Source organism: Electrona antarctica (genome assembly GCF_951216825.1).
Source record: "Electrona antarctica genome assembly, chromosome: 1".
In the NCBI taxonomy this organism is placed as follows: Eukaryota; Metazoa; Chordata; class Actinopteri; order Myctophiformes; family Myctophidae; genus Electrona; species Electrona antarctica.
The window spans coordinates 61429794-61452776 of record NC_136806.1 but is presented as its reverse complement, the minus strand read 5'-3'; the positions used below and the strand labels follow the sequence as shown (position 1 = coordinate 61452776).

At 42.4% G+C, this 22983-nt stretch overlaps 1 protein-coding gene across 2 annotated transcripts; it reads left to right on the top strand.

Moving 5' to 3' along the window:
• The first annotated feature begins 2143 nt into the window (after window positions 1-2143).
• ube2d2 (ubiquitin-conjugating enzyme E2D 2) lies at window positions 2144-21467 on the top strand. Of its 2 annotated transcripts, XM_079508692.1 has the most exons (8): window positions 2144-2521; window positions 4790-4853; window positions 15121-15152; window positions 15756-15833; window positions 16153-16258; window positions 18245-18338; window positions 19450-19536; window positions 20883-21467. In XM_079508692.1, exons 1-7 carry the CDS (start codon window positions 2498-2500, stop codon window positions 19493-19495), a joined length of 444 nt encoding a protein of 147 aa, XP_079364818.1. In that variant the 5' UTR covers window positions 2144-2497; the 3' UTR covers window positions 19496-19536; window positions 20883-21467. The 2 variants fall into 2 exon arrangements, with proteins under 2 accessions (XP_079364818.1, XP_079364817.1); XM_079508691.1 differs by lacking the exon at window positions 20883-21467 and having other exon boundaries at window positions 19450-20859.
• The last annotated feature ends 1516 nt before the right edge of the window (window positions 21468-22983 follow it).

Sequence of the window (22983 nt, the reverse complement as noted above, 5' to 3'; positions counted from 1 at the left end):
CAAACATACAGTGCATTGCAGTAGTCTAAAGGAGTGGAGATAAAAGCGTGAATGACACGTTAAAAATCGTTAAAAGAAAGCACAGGCTTGATTTTGGCGAGCAGCCTCAGGTGATAAAAGCTGGAACTAACCACAGCGTTTACCTGTTTGTCCAGTTTGAGTGCATTATCCAATTTGAGTTTTGACCCCAAGGTTAGAGACAACGGGTTTGGCATAAGCCTGCAGGGGACCAAGGTCGGTGGGTACAACACCAGGGCCACTAGGCCCAAAACACTATGACTTCCATTTTTCTTTCATTTACACTGAGGAAGTTAAGAGCCATCCAGGCCATCCAGGTTGCTTCCCTTTTTTAGAGGCATATAGATTTGGGAATCATTTGCGTAGAAATGATAGGCAATGCCATGTTTCTTGAAAATTAGTCCCAGGGGGAGAAGATAAAGGGAGAACAGTATTGACCCCAGGATCGAGCCCTTGGGGACTCCGGAAGACAGGGGGGAGGAGGAGGATTCAAAATCTCCAAATTTTACTGAGAAATGAAATCAGAAAGGTAGGATGAGAACCAATCTAGGGCAGAATCCCTGACACCAACACAGTGTTCAAGTCGAGAAATTAGAGTCTTGTGGCAAAGAGTGTCAAACGCAGAGGTTAAATCTAGAAGCAGCAGGATAGCAGAGTCACCATGAGTCAGTATAGTCAACATAATGTCGTTAAACACCCTCAGCAAAGCCGACTCAATACTGTGAAGTGCTTTAAACCCTGATGGGAAAATACTAAAAATGTCATGTACCTGTAGAAAAGACTACAAAACACAGTTTTCTCAAGGATTTTGGAAATAAATGGCAAAAAAATTAACACCCATGGGTAATGAAGGCCTTAGGCGCGATTCATACTCCTATTTTAGAGCCGAATAAAAGTCGGTTCGGCTCTTTAGAGCCTACAATGTGACGTCATTTGAGGTTCAGGGGGGCGGGTACCGTCCTAAAGTCGGCTCTTCGGTGCTACTGAAAATTTCTGACGAGCCGAAATCATTTCGGCACTACAGCGGTAAAATAGGAGTATGAATCGGCCCTTACAGTACGTTTTAACAGCCAGACGAATTTTCCGGAAGTTCATTATTTGTCAATGGGACCCGGCAACTACTGGCGATAGAGGCGATAGCAGGCGAACAGGCGATGGTCGAAAAGTGGGCGGAGGAACGTCGGCCGAAAAGATAAAAATAATTCATCTTTTTGGCGACGTCGCCCGGCAATAGTGAGCGATTGGGTGATAGCCAATGAAATTCAAGCGACGCTCGCCGTTGGTCTCTAAGGTCTCCCGCTGTTAAAACGTACTGTTAGACTCTCGTAGAGAGTGATGACGTCAGAATCGATAAATACTATACGAGAGTTTAAATCTTAGGCTAGGGTGAAACAACTGCTTAAATCAGGCTCAAATTGCATTAGTCAGCCTCTGGTCAGTCAACCCCCGTCCGCATGCGCAGTAAGATTGCACTGGGAAAACATGCTACTGACTGACTTCATAAGCTTTGTAAGTGGTTGTTTCACCCCTGTCTAAACATTTTACGTGCCTGACCTAAGTTTATCATTATGTAGCTAGCCAGAAATAAACGATATTAGACAGCTCAATCCCCATTATACCGATGCAGGTGTAGCATTACACGGAAGTGTTTCGTCTTATGTTAATGGAGGTCAAGTGACACAATAAATAATAATAATAATACCGTAATAATATAGCAATAATTATATATACAAATATATAACCTGATGGCCATTTAACCACAATTATACTTAATATGCACTGTCGACTAGAGCATACAAAACAAATGTACACTACAAAATATGTTCGTAAACCATTTTCTAAAACAATGAGCTTGCTTTCTAGCAAAAAAATAAGCTCTCTAGGCGGACATTTCGGCTCTGACCAGTCATTGTGTGCTCGGAGCCAATATGACATCAGTTGCACTTTCTACAACACGCACACACACACAGGCCTGATTTGTTTTGTATACACTCCGTCGTACGACGGCGTCGCGTCGAGAAAATATCCGATCTACAAGCTCACGGGGCGTAGCGGACACGACGCACCGTGAGCTTGTAGATCGGCTATTTTCGGATGCTCGCCGGGCTTCAAGTTGTCGTCGGCGCGCATCGACGCTCCCATCAGCGACGCGCATGTGTGTTCGGCGGAGGGGTTTGTAGCAGCAGCCACGGCGCAGCAGTGTGTATGTGTGTGAGTGATTCGGTCCGATAGCCGCTGCAGTAGGAGGAAGGACCGCGGTTCTTGCCCCACAGTTGCATCTTTCACTTTCGCCTTGGAAAAAAAAAGATATCAGTAAAAAAACAAGCCTGTTCTTTCTCACAGCGACCTCCTGTTCGAGTATTACGCGACGGCCTTCTTGTATTGTACATTTCCTTTAGTGTTAACCCTCGGATAGTGACGCCGATCGCCATTTTAATCGCACGTTTTCCGTGACAGCAGCAGCAGCGCTAGCACAACAATGGCTCTGAAAAGAATTCACAAGGTAAGGAAGTCTCAACAACGACAAGGCCCCGATGGCGTTTTCGCAGTTTGTGTCGGGTGTTCATCTCAACGGTGACACGGGAGAGGGTTGTCTGTGATCTGTATTATACTGCGATTACACTAGCAACGTTGTTTAAATTATAAACTTCGAGATAACGGAACGGTAAACATCCAAACAGCGAGTGACGAGCCGTGAAGCCCAGCAATGCGCCGCTCTTCTCTCCTCTGATGTTGCTAAGTACATGACGGGGCCAGCTAATAGTAATATGCGTCCCGAGCTATATGTGATTATGATATAAACACATGTTTGATCAACGCAAGTCAGATCGCATCTCATTGCAAGTTGAGCCATTCGGCTCGTCTCGACCAGAGTGGTGTAGGTCTCGGCTAGCTACCTGCTAACAGTGGGCTAGCTGACGTTAGCCTGTCTATCTCCGGCTAGCTAGTTGGGCTAACGGTTTGCAATCTGCTTGGCGTTTCATATATAGCAACGACTAGTTAGCTTAGCTCTTCCCGTGGCTAACTTATAATTGCTCATATTCAACACAACACGCGTTTCAAAGCATCCGAGGTTACTCCCGAGTCACCTAGCCGTCCTAAAAGGCTCATACGTAGTCGCACGCACGACAAATCGACTGGGAATCCTAGTTTTCGACAGAAATGACGTCTATTCGACTGAAAACAGTGACGACGCGGGTTGACACCGGTTTTCAGTTCAACATGCCCGTCATTTTTGTCGAGCGACAAAGCTTGTGCGACGCAGTATAATGAGTATAATACCCTAACTTTGCCACCTCCTTGATTTGACAGATAAGTTGAGTAGCTCACGTTGTTCACAACAGGCCCCACGCGTCCTTTGCCTTTCATACCAGCTTGTTCACAGCGGGTTGTTGAGGCTAGTTGGATTAGATCTTTACGAACCAGCATTTGTGACATTTTAGTTTACCTTTCCTTTCACTCTGGGGGAAAAAAATCCCCCCTGGTGTCTGACAAAAGACCCATACTCGTTGCCTGCCACATCGAGCCTAAATGGCTGCTTTTGATTGTAAGCTGACATTAACCATTGATTCATGGCCAACTTCCACGCTGTTGATCTATATAACAATGTCCCTGTGAGCCCATGTGTTGTCATTGCAATAGTTCGTTGTATTTAATATTGGTTATCCCAACAATCAGAGTTAAGTGATTACTGATTTAGTACTATTGTGTTGACAGTATGTACTAGATGTTTCATTGCTGACATACTGGTATAAAGTATTGTAAACAGCAATGCCATTGGCTTTGAAAGTTGTGTATGGTGGTCAGCTTTTGAGGAATTGTAAACCTTGTGTTTACAAGTCAACAGCATGTTTCACAAAGCTATTTATTGATCATTAATTTATAGCTGTTTATAGCTGTTCAATTCATCAGTTAATTGGTTGGTTTGATCTTAGTCGACCAAGAGTTTAGTTGATTAGTCACTTATGTTCTTTCCACACACATGTGAACTAAAGTAGATAAAACTTTAATTCAGCCAGTCTATACCTTAATCAGGCACAGTATTATGAAATATACATTAGATATATAAATATACATTTAGAACTTTTTGACCTGAAATGGCTTGTACCGGATGTATGCAGCAAACAAATTTGTTAACGCAAAGCAGCGCCGGGATTTCTTTCAAAATAGAAGCTCGGGTGCCGAGCAGATATGGTGGCTTTTACTCTGAAAGCCGGGGGCTTCCGTTCCGTACAGAAACCGGAAGGCATAATGTTGCTTGCTCACCGTGCGATCATTACGATAAAGTCTCTCTCTAGAAGTGTTAATATTCCGGGTGAGATGCATGTTGAAGTCAGAAATGAAGACGGAAGTATAGCCATCTGGTCAAAACCACAGAGAGCTCCCTAGATTACGCGCGGCGAGCCTTTCTTTCTGATCCGTAATCGGGGAAGTGAATGGCTGCGCGAAAAGCAGGGAGTACATTGCAGAAGGATAGGCCAACCCAAAAGAAAAAAAATCTGAATATATTTTTTCCGTTTGATATTAATGAAAAAGCGATAGGAAGTGTACACACATCGTCGCACTCAGTTGGTTGGATTAGCTAGGACTAAATTCATATTATTATTATTCAACAAATCATTTCTTTAGTCAAGAACAGTTAATTGGCATAGCAAATTAGAGGTCCATTCCTTGCTATGGTATTTGGTTTTATATTCTAGGACGGTATTATGGCACTCTTAAAAACTGCATATTTAGTTGCATAACATCTTGTACTTGTCATCTGTCTCAGGAGTTGAATGACTTGGCACGGGACCCACCAGCCCAGTGTTCTGCAGGACCCGTAGGAGACGACAGTAAGTTCCAAGTCCTCACCGGTGGATTCCTGGTTTTGAATATTGATTGATGGAATAGTTAAGACAGAAACTGAATGTATAAACGGCAACCGAGTACGGTCAAACACTCCACCAAAATAAAAGTCCTTGCTGTCTTGTTTCCATGTCTATGTTCAGGCCAGGGTTTGGGTACTGTATGTTAAGATGAACCCATTGAGACCTGGAAAGCATCCGTGTCACCTTAGCTTTTATCCAAATTCATTAACCATTATTTTAAACTTTAGCTGGCACTGTGCTGCGTTATGAGCTTGTAGATAGAAAATGTTGCGCAAATCTTTGAATATATATATATATATATATTATATATATATATATGAAATTTCACAGCAAAGGTTTTAACTCAAATCTTTGCTTCTGCGGGGTCCCTGGAACAAAACATTTTCAGATGGGGGAGGGGGGGGGGGGGGGGGGGGGTCTGCGGCCAATTACATATATTCTTTGGGGTCCTTGACTTGAGAACCACTGACATAGAAACAATAGGTTTTTCAGAAAACTGTCAATGGGTTAACCCATTAAGACCTGATGCTGATTCTACGAATGCCTTCTGAATCGGTAGTTCTTGCACTCAAGATCCCCCCCCCCCCCCCCCCCAAAAAAAATAAAAAAAAATAGCATGTACAAGCCAAGCGCTATGAGCTTTTATATCTGCCATTTTTGAATAGCCAACGCAAAAATCTAAAAGGAGACGAGATACTTTCCCAGTTTTAATGGGTTAAATAGCAAATGGTGTGTTTGGATGTGTATCCAAAGTGTTACAATGTACATTACATTGACCAAGACACCAACCTGCTTACCTGAAGCAGTAAGGGGTTAACACATTTTGGACTGAGGTCGATTAAAAAAAAGGCTTCTAAATCCTAACATTTTTCTGAAAAACCTATGTTTCTATGCCAGTGGTGCTCAACCTTTTTCATGTCAAGGACCCCCACAATTATCTCTATTGGGCCACGGACCCCCATCTCAAAATATGTAGTTCCAGGGACCCCCCAGAAGCAAATATTTTAGTTAAAAATGTTCGCTCTGAAATATATATTCAATGATTTGTGCCACATTTTAACGATTTTTCAAAAATAACAGACCTACAAGCTCGTAGCGCGCCACTAGGTGGTGCGCTATGAGCTTGTAGATCTGCTATTTTTCAATAGCTAAATTATAACATAATGTTAAACACCAAAAGGGGTTCCCGCTCAGAATGGGTTAAAGCACAATTAAACGTTGAGAGGTTTGGGTTGTTACTTTGCCACTACAAATATTGGTGAGATGTCTTCAATGAATCGTTGCTCCGTTAAGTTAGGAAGTTATATCATAAAATTGACTTGTGTTGCACAATTTTAGCCCATAAACCAGTGGTCCCGAAAACGGGTGGCTCGCAGAACCGTACCCGCGGAAATAATATCATGCCCGGCAGATTATTTTGAGAGTATGATTTTTATTTTACAATATCAAACAACCCTACTACGTATAGGCTAAGAGAATAGACCCCGAACTGATGACTGCTTATTGTGCTTTTATCCATGTTGAGAGTGAATACCAGGCTCGGAAAGCAGAGTGCAAGTGGTGCTGAGAGCCATGAAAATACTTGGTGGACAACGCCTAGTGTACATGGATCCTGCTGCTGTGTTCATAACCTGCTGTCAGCGGGCGGCAAGGTGTCAATCTTGCACTTTGGCGCCTCTGCCTTGGATGCAACGGCAACTTTGAATCTGCCATGCTCCGTCCCGTGGTGCAGTAAAATATTATGATCAATCAAAGTTTGTCTATGAAACTAACAGTAGTCTGACTAGTCTCGTCTTTCCTGACTTGTGAAAGCGGCACTTTAAATGGCAAAAATGTGGACGAGGAGAAAAAAAACTATGTACAGTACGAAGTAGGTTGCCATAGTTCGTACAGGGTCAAGTTCAATAACTCAGAGTGCATGCCATGCCAAACGGTGAGAAAAAGAGTGAATGGACTCAGGAAGTGTGTGTGTGTGTGTGTGTGTGTGTGTGTGTGTGTGTGTGTGTGTGTGTGTGTGTGTGTGTGTGTGTGTGTGTGTGTGTGTGTGTGTGTGTGTGTGTGTGTGTGTGTGTGTGTGTGTGTGTGTGTGTGTGTGTGTGTGTGTGTGTGTGTGTGTGTGTGTGTGTGTTCGCTTTTTGCATGTTCCTCGGTTCATTCGGGTCGGTGAGATGTGTTTCAAATTATCAATCATTGCACTGCAGCTGAATTGTACGTATAGAGAAAATGTTGACGCCTCAATTGTCAAGAGGCCAAAAATGATTATGCCACTTCTACAACTCATTTATATATATCTATTCTCTGCATCTCCCACAACTGTATGTCTTATAAGACGGTCTTCAATATTAGCCTTTTGTTTATGTTCTAAGCCGACATCTAATGGGTTAGCTCCAAAAATGTGCCCACAGCCAGACTTACTTGCCGACCCCTGACATAAACCAAATTCAAACAAAGCAGATTCTGCATATACACGGCAAACACAGATTTTCTTTTTTTTGTCGGGTTTTGTAATGTAACATTTGTAGCATCTGCTTTGTTTGTGTTCCTTGTGTGCTAACAGAGTGACTTTGAAACACGTCTCAATGTGCACTGTAATTCAATGAGAGGACTATTTTGGATTATCAACTTCTAAACAGAGCAACTACTGAAGAATAATAATAATAATATCTTTCCAATATGTACGGCAGGTACATCATGGCAACAACCCAAACGTCTACCAAAAGTGTCATTTAACCCATTTTGGGCGGGAACCCTTTTTGGTGTTAAGCAGTTTGTTATGCTTTAGCTATTGAAAAATAGCAGATCTACAAGCTATGAACTTGTAGGTCTGCTATTTCTTTTGAAAAATCGTGAAAATGTGCCACAAATCTTTTGAGCACCACTAATACAGAAACATAAGGACATTTTTTAAATGTCGACGTCAGGCCTAAATGGGTTAAAGTGTTACTCGTCAAGAACACTTAAAACGCGAAGCCAGGAGAAACCAGGGATTGAACGGGGTGGGAACCTTCTGATTCCAAGATGGCTGCTCTATCTTGTGTGAGCCCCCCCCCCCCCCCCCCCCCCAATTATATCGCAGCGGGGTGAAATCAGTCCTCAACTGCTTCTGACATACAGAGTACAGACTAGGAGCGAGTTGCGGGAGCCACGGGTGTCTTTCTGACAGGATTACCCTCAAATTCATGCATAGAAATACAGTGTGATAAATGTATTTCTGAACCCTAACACTAACCTCACAAACCCTAACCTCACAGACTGTGTGGAGGGAAGCCTCGCCCCTATCAGGGGGGCCCCCGTCCCCTCCCCATATTTCTGTCAGAACCCGTTGAGGGTTGATTTTTACCCATTTCTGCCTAATTGACTACATTTACTGTGTGCGCAGCGGTTACTTACCCATGGTTTAAACAATGACTTCATAGTTCCCTGTGTGAACTCCAGAAATAAAAACGATCACTATATTAAAGGAGCATTCAGTGATTTGGGTGATTTGGAAAACCACCCAGTCCGCCCCGGTAACAAAATGTGCACATGCACACGCTCTACAGTGGGGGGAAGTGCAACAGGCCAACAGCATGTGCACCAAGGCCCGCCCCCACTCGATCATAATTGGAGGAAGGCCTCTCTCATCCTGATTGGATGAAGGCTTTGCCACCCGTCACCAAAACTGAAACTAGGTTTTTTTTGACCCCAGGGGCTCACTGGGGACAGGGAGGAACTCCTTATATGGTCAGCACACTCTATAGTAGGGAGGATTATCCAGAAAAAAAGAAAAAATAAGTGATATTTAGATTAAGTCAAATCACTGAATATACCTTTAAACTATGTATTATTTAGGCTTCACAAAAGTATTGTTGCATTTCTGTTGTATTCCTTTTCACAGTTGTGTTGGCTGAGCTGCCATGTCATGGTGTAGTTCTTAAGTCTTTTGTGATTTTTCTCTACAGTTAGTCTAGAAAAGAGTTTACGTTACCACAGCCTGTAGCAATCCTCAGCTTACATGGACGGCCTACATTATGTTCTCAAGTCTTACACAAGAATTCTTGTCAATCTTGTAAACATCTTTGTACAATGTATTGCAACTAAATGGAGGAAACTCATTTGTGACAGACATTTCAGGACATGCCTCACCTGCTTCTTATGAACACACTGGCAACCCGTGTGCTTTTACTTTCAGTTACACAGCAAGGTGTTTATTATTCACGTACCCACATTTTAGTTTTAATAATGCAGCATGCCAGTAAGTATTTACCATCAGCGGACATGAAACCTGTGGCAGACACTAGTTTCATTTTCAGAAATGTGTTGTATTTCCTATAGTCTAGTATGATTTGTCGGTAGCATGTATGACTGTTCTGTCACGATTATCGATTATGCGATTAACGATTTTTTTGTTGTTGAAGATGCATATGTTTGGCCTTTAGGCTTTAAAGTTGCACAGGCCAGATATCACAAATAAAATAAAAATATACAAAAATGACTGACCTATTTATCTAATAACCTAAAAAAATCAACATAGTGGAAATGGATGTGGTGTGGGCTTGTATATCTGTTGTCTCCAACAGGCCGAAGGCATGGGGAGAGAGTATGTTTTGCACTCCGTCCGTGTGTGTCCGTGTGTGTGTCCGTCCTTCCGTCCGTCTGTTACCAGCTAATCTCCGGCACCGTTAACCCGGTCGATGCCAAACTTTGCGCACACACACTCCCTGGATGCCAACGATGAACCTCTGCCCCACATTTTCCAGAACGGCCTGTTATAGCGCCATCATGAGGCTGCTTTTCACATGTTTTACCTAAAACTGCACCGATCTGCGTGAAACGTCGCATGCACACTCTCTAGAGGCCAAGGACAAACCTTTGACCTGCATTTTCCGCATCTGCCTTTTATAGCGCCACCAGGAGGCCGACTTTTGTAAAACACATTTTTTTATATTACTCCTCCAGATTCTGTCCAAAAATCTCACAAATCGTTACACAGTATCTCTATGGTCATGTGCGCAAGTCGGATCTGTCCGATATTTCATATTCCATCCTAATTGGCTATAATTGGCTTTCACAGTTTGCAAGATTGCCCCGTTTTGAACAAAAGCCTCAAATCATGAACGCAGCATGCAATTTACGTGAAATCTTTCACACATTTTCTTACTAGGCTGAGGAATATATCCCACCCTTTTCACATTGGCCTGTTATAGCGCCACCAACAGGTTGATTTTTGCAAAACACATTTTTTGAACAAAATGCCTCAAATAATCCAATTGCCATCAAAGGTGTATGAAGAAATGGCACCCTTTTCACATTGGCCTATTATAGCGCCACCAGGAGGCCACAACCTGACCTGCCCTGGTGGAGACCTGTGCCCCGAGGGGCACTTTTTCTAGTTTCCACTATTTTTCAAAATATTAAAGGTCAAGGTGAACTTTATTGTCCACATGGGAAATTTGGCTTGGGCTTTCACCCCTGCTGTAGCGTGTAGCCACACGACACAGTCAGTGACAAAAAAACTATAGAAATTCATAACACAAATTGTACGATTATATCTATCCTCTCACTATCGGCTCTGTTTCAGGGCATGGTTTAACATTTTAGTTGACACCGGCACAAAGGACATAAAAAAACCTGATGTAGCTCCACTTTGGTTTGCTGTTCCTTCTACCAGAGGGCAGAAGTACAAACATGTAAAACATGGGTATGTTGGGTAATGTCACTGACTTAAAAAAAAAAAAAAGCCTGTCTTAATAGTGTAGCCTGCTCATAAATAGACTGCAGAGAGGGGAGTTGTCTTACCCCTATTATCTTCCCTGCAGTCTGCACCAATCTGAACAGTTTGAAGATAAATGACATTTTCAACTTGGAAGCTATTTTTGGGCGGGAACCCCTTTTCGTGTTAGCATTGTGTTATGCTTTAGCTATTGAAAAATAGATCTACAAGCTCAGCGCGCCACCGAGTGGCGCGCTACGAGCTTGTAGGTCTGCTATTTTTGAAAAATCGAAGAACGACTGACATAAACATAGCTTTTTCAGGATGTAGAAGACATTTTTAGAATCTGATCTCAGGTCAAAATGGGTAAACAATTTCAATGCGACCCAGCCACGACCATGGCCGAACGCCACTCTACTACACTTACTTGCGTACTTGTGCCACTGTTATTTTAAGGGATGCACGATTAATCGGAATAGGCCATAAAAATGCCGTATCGGAATGGTCTCAAAATAATACATTTAATCGGTTTTCACCAGCAAAAAACTTTAACCCATTTAGGCCTGAACTCAAAATTAAAAAAAAAATCTTCTAAATCCTCCAGTTTTCTGAAATAAATATTTTCACGATTTTTCAAAAATTGCAGACCTACAAGCTCGTAGCGCGCCACTCGGTGGCGCGCTACGTACGAGCTTGTAGATCTGCTATTTTTCAATGGCTAAATTATAACGTGTTTAAAACACCAAGGGGTTCCCGTCCAAAATGGGTTAAAACAATTCTACATTTAATTTGTGTACTCGTCTCATTCAGTTGTGAAAACGGACACTTGGAAAAGAGTATAGGCGATTGATTGATTGAATACTTTATTAACAGGCTTTTGGGCGGCCTACTGTCTGTCCCCTCCATAAACAATATAAAATAAAGGGGAAAGCTGGCTGTAGGTCCTAGGCTTGTTTCCATTGTGGTCCTCTGTATAATATTAATATCAGAATCGGTATCGACAGATATGACCCTGCAAATAATCGGCTATAGGTCATAATGTGATAATCGTGCACTCCTAGTTATTTTACAAAGGAATTGGGCTGAATGGTGTCAAAGTGGTACTAAAATGAGTGCCTAAAAAGTGCCCACCCACTCCGGGTTGGGTCTGAGCTAGGCTAAGCAGGGCTAAACACTTACAATTATGATCCTGGTGTAAATAAAAAGTCAGTGATCATTATACATTATAATAGATTATACTGTATTATCACTGTTATAATTACTTAAATGTATTATAATTAGGGATGTCCTCGATTTTTCATTCCCAATCCCACAATTTCTGTTAGCCGATACCAGAGAATAATATTTATAATACAAATGAAAAAGTCTCCAGGAAGATCATAGTCTTCATACATAGGCTACAGTAAAACAGAATGGATGTGCACCCATAGCCTAATTAACAGTGTGTATTACAGCAGAGCAGGAGTTTGTGATTTTATATTTTTGCTTCCGTCACTGTTCGGTTTTAAGGTATTTTTTGAGTGGTGTAAACCACTCCTACAACTGGCTTTTGTGTGCAGAAAAAAATGAGCATGGTTGCTATGTTCAAAATAATTTCTGACGTAATTAAATCACACCCGGGTGAACTGGATGACCGTAGCAACCATGGTCATTTTTTCTGCACAAAAAAAGCCAGTTGTGAAATCACATCCGGGTGTGATTTCATTACGTCAGATCAGAGCTGATCAGGCTATATAATACCTTACCTTATATAATACCTCACATCGGACGTCAGACATTACGTCAGACCACAGCTGATCATGCTATATAAAACCTTACACCACTCAGTTCACACGGGTGTGATTTTTTTATTATATAAAACCGGATCGCTAAAATATTTTTTTTGACGGGGCCGTTGCTAGGCAACGCCTTGTGCAGTGCTCCCTGACATGTTTTGCGCATGCGTGCAGCCATTCACTTCCTTGTTTACGTCCCGACAAAACGGTCTATTATCCCTAAATCTACAGCACTCCATGGTTTTGATCAGAACGGCATTTCTGACTTAATCAAGCATTTCGTTTGGAATATTAATGCTTCTAAAGAGTGATCAGACGATTTAGTGCGAGGTAGTGATGGAACATTATACCTCAGTGATGTAAATAGGTTTTCAATGTAATGAGTCCCAGGATGTAGGGATCCCACTTCAACGACGTTAGGAGTCATTTTTTGCCATTTTTACAAATTGCAGCATTTAACTCCCAATTTCATTTTATATCTACTATGTAATGCGTGTGTGTGTGTGTACGGTTGTAAAGCACGTAACTCGAGGACCGTTTGACCCACCGACTTCACATTCGACACACGCATTCCACACCCCCACAGGGAGTGCAGTGCCAGGTATCGAGTCGGTCGGACCCACGGTTCTCCAGAACCACCACAAAAGGCTCTGGTCAGGCTCTGCCAGTGGGCCGAAAGAGGCCAACTCCTTTCATCTGGGCCAGGCTCTGCCAGTGGGCCTAATGATGCCAACTCCTTTCACCTGTGCAATTTCCAGCCTCTGCCTCAGCCAATTGAGGCTCAACCAATCAGGCTCTGCCAGTGGGCCGAATTGACTGCCAAGTACACTTTTCAGTTTGCAGTCTTCACACACAGGCACATACGCAGATCTCCATGTGGGACACCGGCTGACAGTTAAAACGGGAGCTTTGTCAACGTATATCATTAGGTTGCATCGTTCCCAAGTAGGCCGGTGGCCGACTGCGACAGGCACGTACAGGTCTAGTGGTTATAATGTGGTTATATTCATGTAGAAAACGGAAGAAGAAAATGAGAAATGCTCTACATATTTCATATTTTGGCTATATGAAATCTATAATAATTCTGCCAGTTTTAACTGTTAATGCGTCTTTATGATTTCATTAAACATTACACAATACATAAAAAACAAATGCTACAAAACTAACGGATTAAGTAGAAGCAGTCATGGAAGAGGTAGGCTGTGCACACATCATCATTAGCTGATGAGTTTGGTTTAGGAAATAGGTTTGTTAATAATTTCTGTTGCCCTGCAGTTGGCTTTGGCACTTTTTTGGGGGGGCATTTTAATGTGTGTGTGGTGGCACCGGTCCACACCATACAACGGTGTCGGCGTTTGTTACACGATGTGTGTTTCCCATTCAATCGGGTCTACTCGGCTTGTCATGCTCAAAAATGTTCCCCTGTCTTTCTGTCTGAGGCAGCGCCGTTTAGATGAGAGAGTTGCGACAACTCCGTTCACTGTTTATTCATGGAGCTGCATGAGTCACTGAACGGTACGTTGTCGTCACTCTCTCTCTAAACGGCTCTGGTCTCAAGGCTACGCTCCGCTCACCGCATGTCACCGCTCGGCGCTTGTCTCTGAGCAAGATGGCGCCACCCGTCTGTGTTGTTGTTATTGCAAACTAGTGGTTCTACATCCATTCCTACGTGGATTTTATTGTTTAACGTAGGATGAGGTCTGATGTGGCCATGCAAAATGATCGTGTCCGTGGATTATTGTTTTACCGCATTTTATTTTGTTTTGTTTCATTTTTTCATGTGGATCATTACTGTACATGCTGAGTACAGTAGTGCATCCAGTGGATGCAGAGGTTGTTGGTGTATTGCATCCCATAACTATAAACTGCGTTTTGGGACGCAAAACGCACCCTATTTTAATCTCTGATACCTCCCGGTTTTGGGTGGGAAATGGAAGGGCGGGGCTTTTCAGAGTAAAATCGGCCCGTCTGCTGGGCACTCTAGCGCCAACATTCCTGGACGAAAAAGTGTTAAAGTGCGTTTTGGTCAAGGACCAGAAGCTGATGATGCATTTTGCAGTCTTCCCACAACTTCTTTTTAGTATATCTGGTTGGTGTCTGGTAGGTTTTCAGTAACCACCATCATCCATAGCAGCAATGGGTAATTAAATGGTAATGTACCACCTAGTGGCAGAAAATAATGAACCCCTTTTAGTGTTAGCATTACGTTATGCTTTAGCTATTGAAAAATAGCAGATCTACAAGCTCGTAGCGCGCCACCGAGTGGCGCGCTACGAGCTTGTAGGTCTGCTATTTTTTTTAAATCGTGAAATGTGGCACAAATCTTTGAATATATATATATATATATATATATTCTTTCAGAAGACTTTTTTTTTTTTTTTTTACGTCAGCTCAAAATGGCTTAAGCAAAAGGGGATATCTCGATAGTGGATCTAAAAGCCCACCATTCATTGTCCAGGAACTAGTCTCAGCACTGCCTATCTGATGTTAAACAACATGCCAATGTGTGTTTGTCATGTTTTTTTTCAAGATCATGGTTTCCAGATTCTTCTCCCCTGTTGTCTTTGACTATAGCTCGCATCAAGATATCATCATGATAAAAGGGTTTTGCTACTTCGTGGTAGCAAAGACGCTTTGCAAGCACGTCTCTCGTGTGAACAAACATGCACACTTTGATGTGGCACCATGTATGTATCCGTCCGAACGGCACAGCCTGACCACAAAGTGTTTCATAAACATCTTTTGTCTGCTTTTTTCTTTTCAGTGTTTCACTGGCAAGCCACAATAATGGGACCTGTAAGTAATCACTTTAAAACAACTGTAATGATGCCGTTTTATTGTTCATCACACTGTAGCACTTACACCTGTCATTAGGTTTTTTTTTTATTATTATTTATTCTCCGACTTAAAGCTGCTATAAGCAATAATATGTCAACATTCTAATGACCTTGGGGTAGAACGCTCCCAACTAATTTTTAGTCTCTGTGACACATCTAGTGGCCACAATCGGCATTCAAATATTTTCCTAGAAGCTTTGTCATTGGTCGATTTGCCTGTCTGCTTCCTGATTGGTTAGTCATTGCGACCGGGTTTTTTTTTTAGACCAATGACAAAGCTTATAGGAACATCTTTGAATGCAGATTGCATCTCCTAGATGTGTCACAGAGACATATTTTTTGGGGGGTGGGAGCGTTCTACCTATTGCTGGCTGTCTGAATACCAAAAAAAAAAAAATGTCATTACATTTTTGAGATATTATTGCTTAAACCCATTACTTTAAAATGTGCACCTCCGGGGAAAAATGTGGTCACTTAGCACTTGTCTGACTGAAAGTCATACTGACCTCTTTTGTTGGCCCTTTTTCTTTGTTTATTAACGGAATGAATGTGTTTCTTACAGAATGACAGTCCTTACCAGGGTGGGGTATTCTTTTTGACCATACACTTCCCTACAGACTACCCCTTCAAACCTCCAAAGGTAAACGACAACACGTGTAGACATATCTTAACCCATTTAGGCCTGACCTCAAAATTTAAAAAACATCTTCTAAATCCTCCAGTTTTCTGAAATAAATATTTTCCCGATTTTTCAAAAATAGCAGACCTACAAGCTCGTAGCGCGCCACTCGGTGGCGCGCTATGAGCTTGTAGATCTGCTATTTTTCAATAGCTAAATTATAACAATGTTTAAAACACCAAGTACATAATACACAAGTGACAACAAGCACTTATGTGACTGTTTGTTACTGTGTCATCAACCACTTCTCACTTTTTCTATATATTTTTTCTATATGCAGGTTGCATTTACCACAAGAATCTACCACCCAAATATCAACAGCAATGGCAGCATTTGTCTTGACATCCTGCGATCACAGTGGTCTCCTGCTCTCACCATCTCCAAAGGTAGGCCAGTTTTTGTTTTAAGGGTTTTAACTATGATGTGTAAGGCATCTGTTAACACTTTAATTGCCCGGGGGTTATTTAATTTACATTATAGCGCCCATTCGATTTATAAACACTGACCCATTTTCCGGACGAACCGGCGGAAGTTTTTTATGTGTGTAGCAGCTAACAATAGTCTATCGACAACAACGGGAGACAACGCCGTCTAACACAGGATCTTTTTTCATAAAAAGACGGGATGATTTAGATCGCGACTTATGAACGTTTTAAGATTTTCGTTTTCATCAGCTAAACAGGGGAGGGAGTTTTCCGATGACGTCTCACTCTTGCACGTCACCGAGGATTGCCCAGCAGGCGCGCCTGGGCTATAGAGCCATGCGATCCGTTCTCATATCAATAAACTTCGTCTTTTGGACAATACTTCGTCCTGGGCGTCGGGCGTTACTAATAGAAAGGACAAAGAACTTCGTCCTGGGCGATGGGAGTGTTAACACTTTACTGCTACCAAAGCCTCTGGCGCTACTCCCTTTACTGCCTCCCTTCACTTTCCCAAAACTAAATCATGAAGCAAAATGGCCTATAACTAATCTGTCTTAACGAAGTCTTTAGAAGCGTTAATATTGTAACCACGAGGCAGGGTAAAATGCAGTAATGAGCCCAGAACATCCATGTTTTTGTCATAGTATGACTGGCACAAAGATGTCTTGTACTACAATAGCTAATGGCAATGTACAATAGATCACACCAGTGGTTCATTTTTGTCTCGGGGCACCTGCTCACAACGTGACACGCTGCCTAGCGTCGGCTAGGTCCACGGCCAAAAAGGTTTGGGGACCGCTGGTCTTAAGTGATTAAACTGACCAATCCCAAAAGTTGATCAATCCCAAATATTATCAAAGTATTCCCAGTGTTTTCGTCGACAAACTATGACAAAAAATGTTCGACTACCTTTTTTTTCACTGACAAACTAAATAAAAACTAAGCCATGATGACAAACTATGACTAAATATACTGACAATTTCGTCAACCGATAGAAACTAGACTAAAATGTTAGGAAGGGACTAGTGAACAAGACAACCAGTATAAGTCATTTTACACTTGGTTGCATGCTGAAAAAAATTCAGCAAATGTAAAATCAGCCATTACGACGACATCAAGGCCCGCCAAAATACATTTTAGTCGACTAAATCAACTGTACATTTAGTCGACTAAAATCGCATGACATTAAGTCGGCTAAAACTAGACTAACACTAAAACATTCCTGGTGACTAAAATATGACAAACTAAAATGAAGTTTCAGTCCAAAGACTATATGACTAAACTAAAATAGAAATTTGCTGCCAAAAACAACACTGATTCCAAAGCATCTCTGGACTTGTGTCGCACGCATTTTGAGAAACCCTGCAATAGATACTAGCATAAACATATATGTTGCGATTTCCTCCCGAAACGGTGGCAACTAATGTTATGTTGAAACGGCTTTTATAACTTTTCTTTTTACATGTGGAACCTACTGCGCGGCTGCTAACGGGAGCCCCAATAAACGGTAGAGCCTGGATTGGCTCACGACGAGCTCCCCTTTTTAGCATCAGTTTCTGATGTAAACAAGTCTTAGTGCTTTTTCTGGTTTTAGTGTGGTAGCAGTTTTTGTATTGACATGTATTATTATGGGGTGCATACTTAGTTTAGACTAGTCATAGTCATACTTAGTTTAGACTAGTCATAGGGTGAGGGTTTGAGTTAGGTTGTAGTTGTAGGACTAATGGCTGGTCTAACCAAATGACTAGTCTAAACCAAAAAAACTGTCTAAACTAAGTACTGCACCCGTACTTTCACTTGTACCCATTCTACAAACGTTTTTCTATCAGTATCGGCTCCCAGTTCTCCATTGGAATCCACTGAACGATGGACGATAGTAGAAAAAGTCTCATCTACTTTTTCATCCGAGACCTTATTATCCTCTGTTGTTTTCCCCGTCTCTTCCAGTCCTCCTGTCCATCTGCTCTCTGCTGTGTGACCCAAACCCTGATGACCCATTAGTACCCGAGATTGCTCGCATCTACAAGACGGACAGGGAAAAGTAGGTTATTTCCCTTTTTCTTTTTTTTGTTAAATAATTTGAAGGACTTATGTGTTTTGTGGCTTTGTGCTCTCTGCCATCTACATTGAGCAGTTAACCCATTCAGGCCTGACGTCAAAGTTAATGATTTTTCAAAAATAGCAGACCTACAAGCTTGTAGATCTGCTATTTTTCAATAGCTAAATGATAACATAATGTATGTAACACCAAAAAGGGTTCCCGCTCAAAATGGATTGAAGTTGTCCAGAAAATACAAGCTCCATTGTCTCCAAAGGCTGTAACGTAGCTGTATCTTAACACAATCTGTGCTGACACGAGAAAATCTCGCGAATAGCCACTGTACCCCACTGTGCCAAAACAAGATTTGATTAATTGTCATGAACACAACCGAGGCATGATTTTATTTTACCAAGGCTAGACTGGCGGTAAAGCTTGTTTTGATTGGAATCGAAATCTGGGATTAGATTCAGAGTCTGTATTCCTGGGACTCACATATATCCGTGTGTCTGAGACACGCGTACATCCAAGAGTTAGTTTTGACACTGTAACAGCACCCTGGACAGGGTGTTCGCGGAACCCATCGTTGCAAGACCCCGTCACCCAGGCCGTGTGTTGCTGATAGACGGATAATCGATCCGATTGTGTCCTGCTGTTCATTGTATCACATTTGGTGCAGTAGGCTATGGTAACATGCTCCTTGGCTTTGACTACTACAGTACATCTGTAACTGTGGTAAAATTGGCTTTTTTTTTTTTTAACTTAATTTAAGTATGATAGCGTTGCTTATATTTGTAATTAGTTGATGGATAAATTCACACCATAATCATTTTACTTAACAATTCAATGCATTTGCCGTTTGCTGTATTTTTAATCAAATGGTTTCACAAAGTAGAATTCCAACAGCAGCCATACCACACCAGGACATGCCTAGCTTAAACTTTGAAGTGGTACTTTACAAATATGTGTTACTTTGACTGATACCAACCAGTCCAAGTATCACAATTTCAGTCTAACACTACTAGTATGTAATTTTATACAGTTTTACAGCAATATTCCTCGAATATAAAACCTTGCCCTTTTTTTTCTTCTCTTTTCTCACTTTGTCTTCTAGGTACAACAGAATAGCTCGGGAATGGACACAAAAGTATGCAATGTAGTGTCTGGGTAGAATCATGGCCAACCACCTCTACGACTTAAGGTTAGGGGAGCTTCAGAAGTAAAGAGAAAACAAACAAAACAAAAAAAAAAAAAAAAACACAAATGAAAAAGTTTAAAACAAGATCTTGTTGGTTTCCATTGGAGTGCTTTCTTTGAGCCATGCCTCCCCTTCACCAGAGTACCTGTATAAACTCCCTCTGCCCCACCACTACCCCCCCCCCCCCCCCCCCCCCCAACTTCTGTTTCCCCGTTCTCTCATTCTCTTCTTCCCATCCTCCATTCCTATCAGCTCGCACCACCGAACCCCAACCTCCGGTGTACATATTCTCAACTTGTTATGGAAACCCAACCTCTCCACCTGCCCCTCACCCACTCTACCCAGTGACCTCTGGCCTCCTGTCTGACCTCATAATTCCTTCATTTCTTTTCTCCACACAGGCTGGGCTGTTCCCACCTGTCCCCCCCCCACCACCACACCACACTCACCTCCCAACACACAAACCCCACCAATTTCCATCTGCATTCTCCACTTGCTCACTCCAAATGTTTAGCACTAAAACATTCCTTTTTTTTTTAGCATCTGTAAATCTAGGGGACCTTTGTTTCTTTTATAATATTTCCTTTCCATTTTTTGGAGGGGAGGGGCACATGAAATGGAGGGATTTTTACACTCTGCACACCCTTTCTTGTTGTTTCCCAATAATTCCCAGCTGTAGGGGGTGACAATTCAAGAAAGCCATTTTCACACGGGAGTCGAGGGGCACTCTGTATTTTGTACAAGGAATTCTTTGAAAGAAAAAGAAAAGTCATAGCAGGCTATATAGATGGGCTGGGGGGAAAACTTATATGGCCTATTTGGGTCTTCTCTTGGATTCTATGAAAGGACTTGAATTTATCCCATCAACCTCCCACTCCCCAACTCCGTCTCCTACCCTTATGCCATGTAACCAAGTTGTCTGTCTTGTCTTGTCTGTCTTCCCCCCCCCCCCCCCCCCCCTTTACACGCATCAACATGCACACACATGCACAAAGTCTAAACTCTTTGTCACCACCACCTTCTTTACATTCACAAAAGAGGAGGTTCTGGACCAGGTATTTAAGTATTTTCCCCCCTTAACCTGTTTTTATTTCTCCCCCATACTCATAAGGTTGCATTCTCTTTTTTTTTTGTATTTCTTTTTTTTTTGCTATTGTTGAAATTCGAGGCTAACATCTTAAAAGGCTAATGGGACTGGTTTGGGCTCTGGGTGTGAGGAGAACCCACTCTCCTTGCACAAACAACCTCTGTATATTAAATTACCTGAGAGGCTCATTGAGCTTTGTGTGTTGATTAAACTGTGTAATAAAAAATAAAAAAACCTGACTCCTGTGTCTACTCATTTTCAGGCCCTGTCGGAGAAAATATAGTAAGAGGGAGGAATCTGAAGCCCACTCCCCATCGATCCTAATTCTATTGAAATTTTGCTTAACTGCAGTATTGCATATTTGTATTGGTCTCTTTCCTTGTTTGTAATATGTACACTTATTTTTCTCATAGGACATCACATTTCTCAGTATGTAGGTCAGTTGAGCACACGAGAATTCATTGCATGTTGGAGTTTTACGCTTGTGTATTGCATGCCTTTTATCGGTGTGGAGTTGGAGTAATTGTTTAGGGCTGCAACTATTTTTGTATCAATCAGTCCATTAATTGCATAATCAAAGATGGCGTCACATTGTGAGCGTTTTTCTTTTTTTTACTATTTTGCAAATACATAACCAAGATATTGATATAGGCCTATGAATCTATTTTTATCCTACGGTAATTGTTTTTTTTATATAATCTATTCCTTAACTGCACCCCTACAGTGGTTTAATTCAAATGTGGGTTATCAAACATGTCCATCCTCAAGGGATACAGGAAGAGTGGTGGCACCTATAGTGCGGAGGCTTAGTGAAAGGATAGTGCAATTGCGGATAAAAGCGTAATTTTTTTTGCATGATGGTTCGTTAGGGTCAGTTATTGAATTTTAGCCTAGGAGCCCTTGTCAAATATCTATTTTAAATATCAAATTGCAAGACTATTATTATCAATGAAATATGTGAAATATGTGAAAATCCGCCTAGTATTTTTCAGACTATATACATCATAAAATGATCAGATTATTTCCAAATGTGATAAAGTTGATTTATTTTGACATTATTAAAGTCACAGAACATGAAATATCATCAATAACACTTTTATTGCAATGAAGAATACATACAAATGAACTAGAACTCGACCGGCCATCGGACGGTCTCGCGCCACACCATCCAGGTGGCCAGTTGTCCGGGTGGCCACTTGTGCAGGGTGCCCACTTGTTCAGTCAGACTACATTGTGGGTGCGATACTGAACCATACTGTAGCGTACTGTACAATACTGCACTGTACCATACTGCACTGTACTGTACCAGACTGTACCGCACTGTACCGTACCGTACTGTACCGTACTGTACTGTACTGTACCGTACCGTACTTTACTGTACTGTACCATACTTTACTGCAATGTACCATACTGTATGTTACTGTATGTTACTGTACCGTACTGTACCAGACTGTACGTTACCGTACCGTACCATACTGTACTATACCGTGCTGCTGTGTGTGTGTGTGTGTGCGTGTGAAGTGAAAAAGGGAGGGGTCGGTGAATGTGGAAATTGTGATATAATTTGCGTCACAGCAAAATGTTGCACAATAACAGTATGTGACACCCCACTTCTGCATGGATGCACCAAAGCGTCCCACACCCGTCCTCAGGCAGTTGAAGGTTGTCCACTCCCTGCGGGGGAGGTGCTGGCCAGGAACATCTGTGAGATCCTCGATGTAGTAGTGAAGCCTGGAAGGATCTGCTGCCTTCCACTGGTCCCTCCATCTTGCCTTCACCCAGGAAGCCTTGGAGGTGTCGGCTGGTGTTGTGCCGAGCAGTTCCTGGGCCTGTGTGGCAAAGGGCCGCCGGGACTTGAGACGCGTACGCTGTGGTGTCTCCGTGACGACCTTGTGGAGGAGGTGAGATTTGCTCAACTGTGCCTTCCGAGTGAGGGCCAGTGTGGCTGCTTCTTGCCTGACCTCTGCTGGGGCGATTCCAGCAAGGACTGGCAGTTGGTTGGTTGGCGTGGCTCATAGGCATCCAGAGACCATGTCCAGCTTTTGGACATGGGGGCTACGGCTCCAGGCTGAGGCACAGTATTCAGCGGCAGGGAAAACTAGGACCTCGGTGGAGATGCGCAATGTCTTTGTGGTGACTCCCCACGTGGTGCCAGCTAGATGCCGTATCAGTGCGGCACGGGCGGTGGTCTTTCCCTTAACACTGTCCAGGTGTTGTTTAAAGGACAGTGTTCTGTCGAGCTTCACTCCAAGGTATGTCGGTGAGGACTGGGACTGTAGCCGGGCACCGTCGACCATGATGTTGATTTGGCGAGTTGCTTCCCTTTTGTAGAGGTGGAACATTGTTGCTACAGTCTTCTCAAC

Coding starts and splice junctions, on each gene's coding strand:
- ube2d2 (XM_079508692.1), top strand. CDS start 2,498: ATGGCTCTGAAAAGAATTCACAAG. Junction 4,854..15,120: donor AGGACCCGTAGGAGACGACA/GTAAGTTCCAAG, acceptor TTTTCTTTTCAG/TGTTTCACTGGCAAGCCACA. Junction 15,153..15,755: donor AAGCCACAATAATGGGACCT/GTAAGTAATCAC, acceptor TGTTTCTTACAG/AATGACAGTCCTTACCAGGG.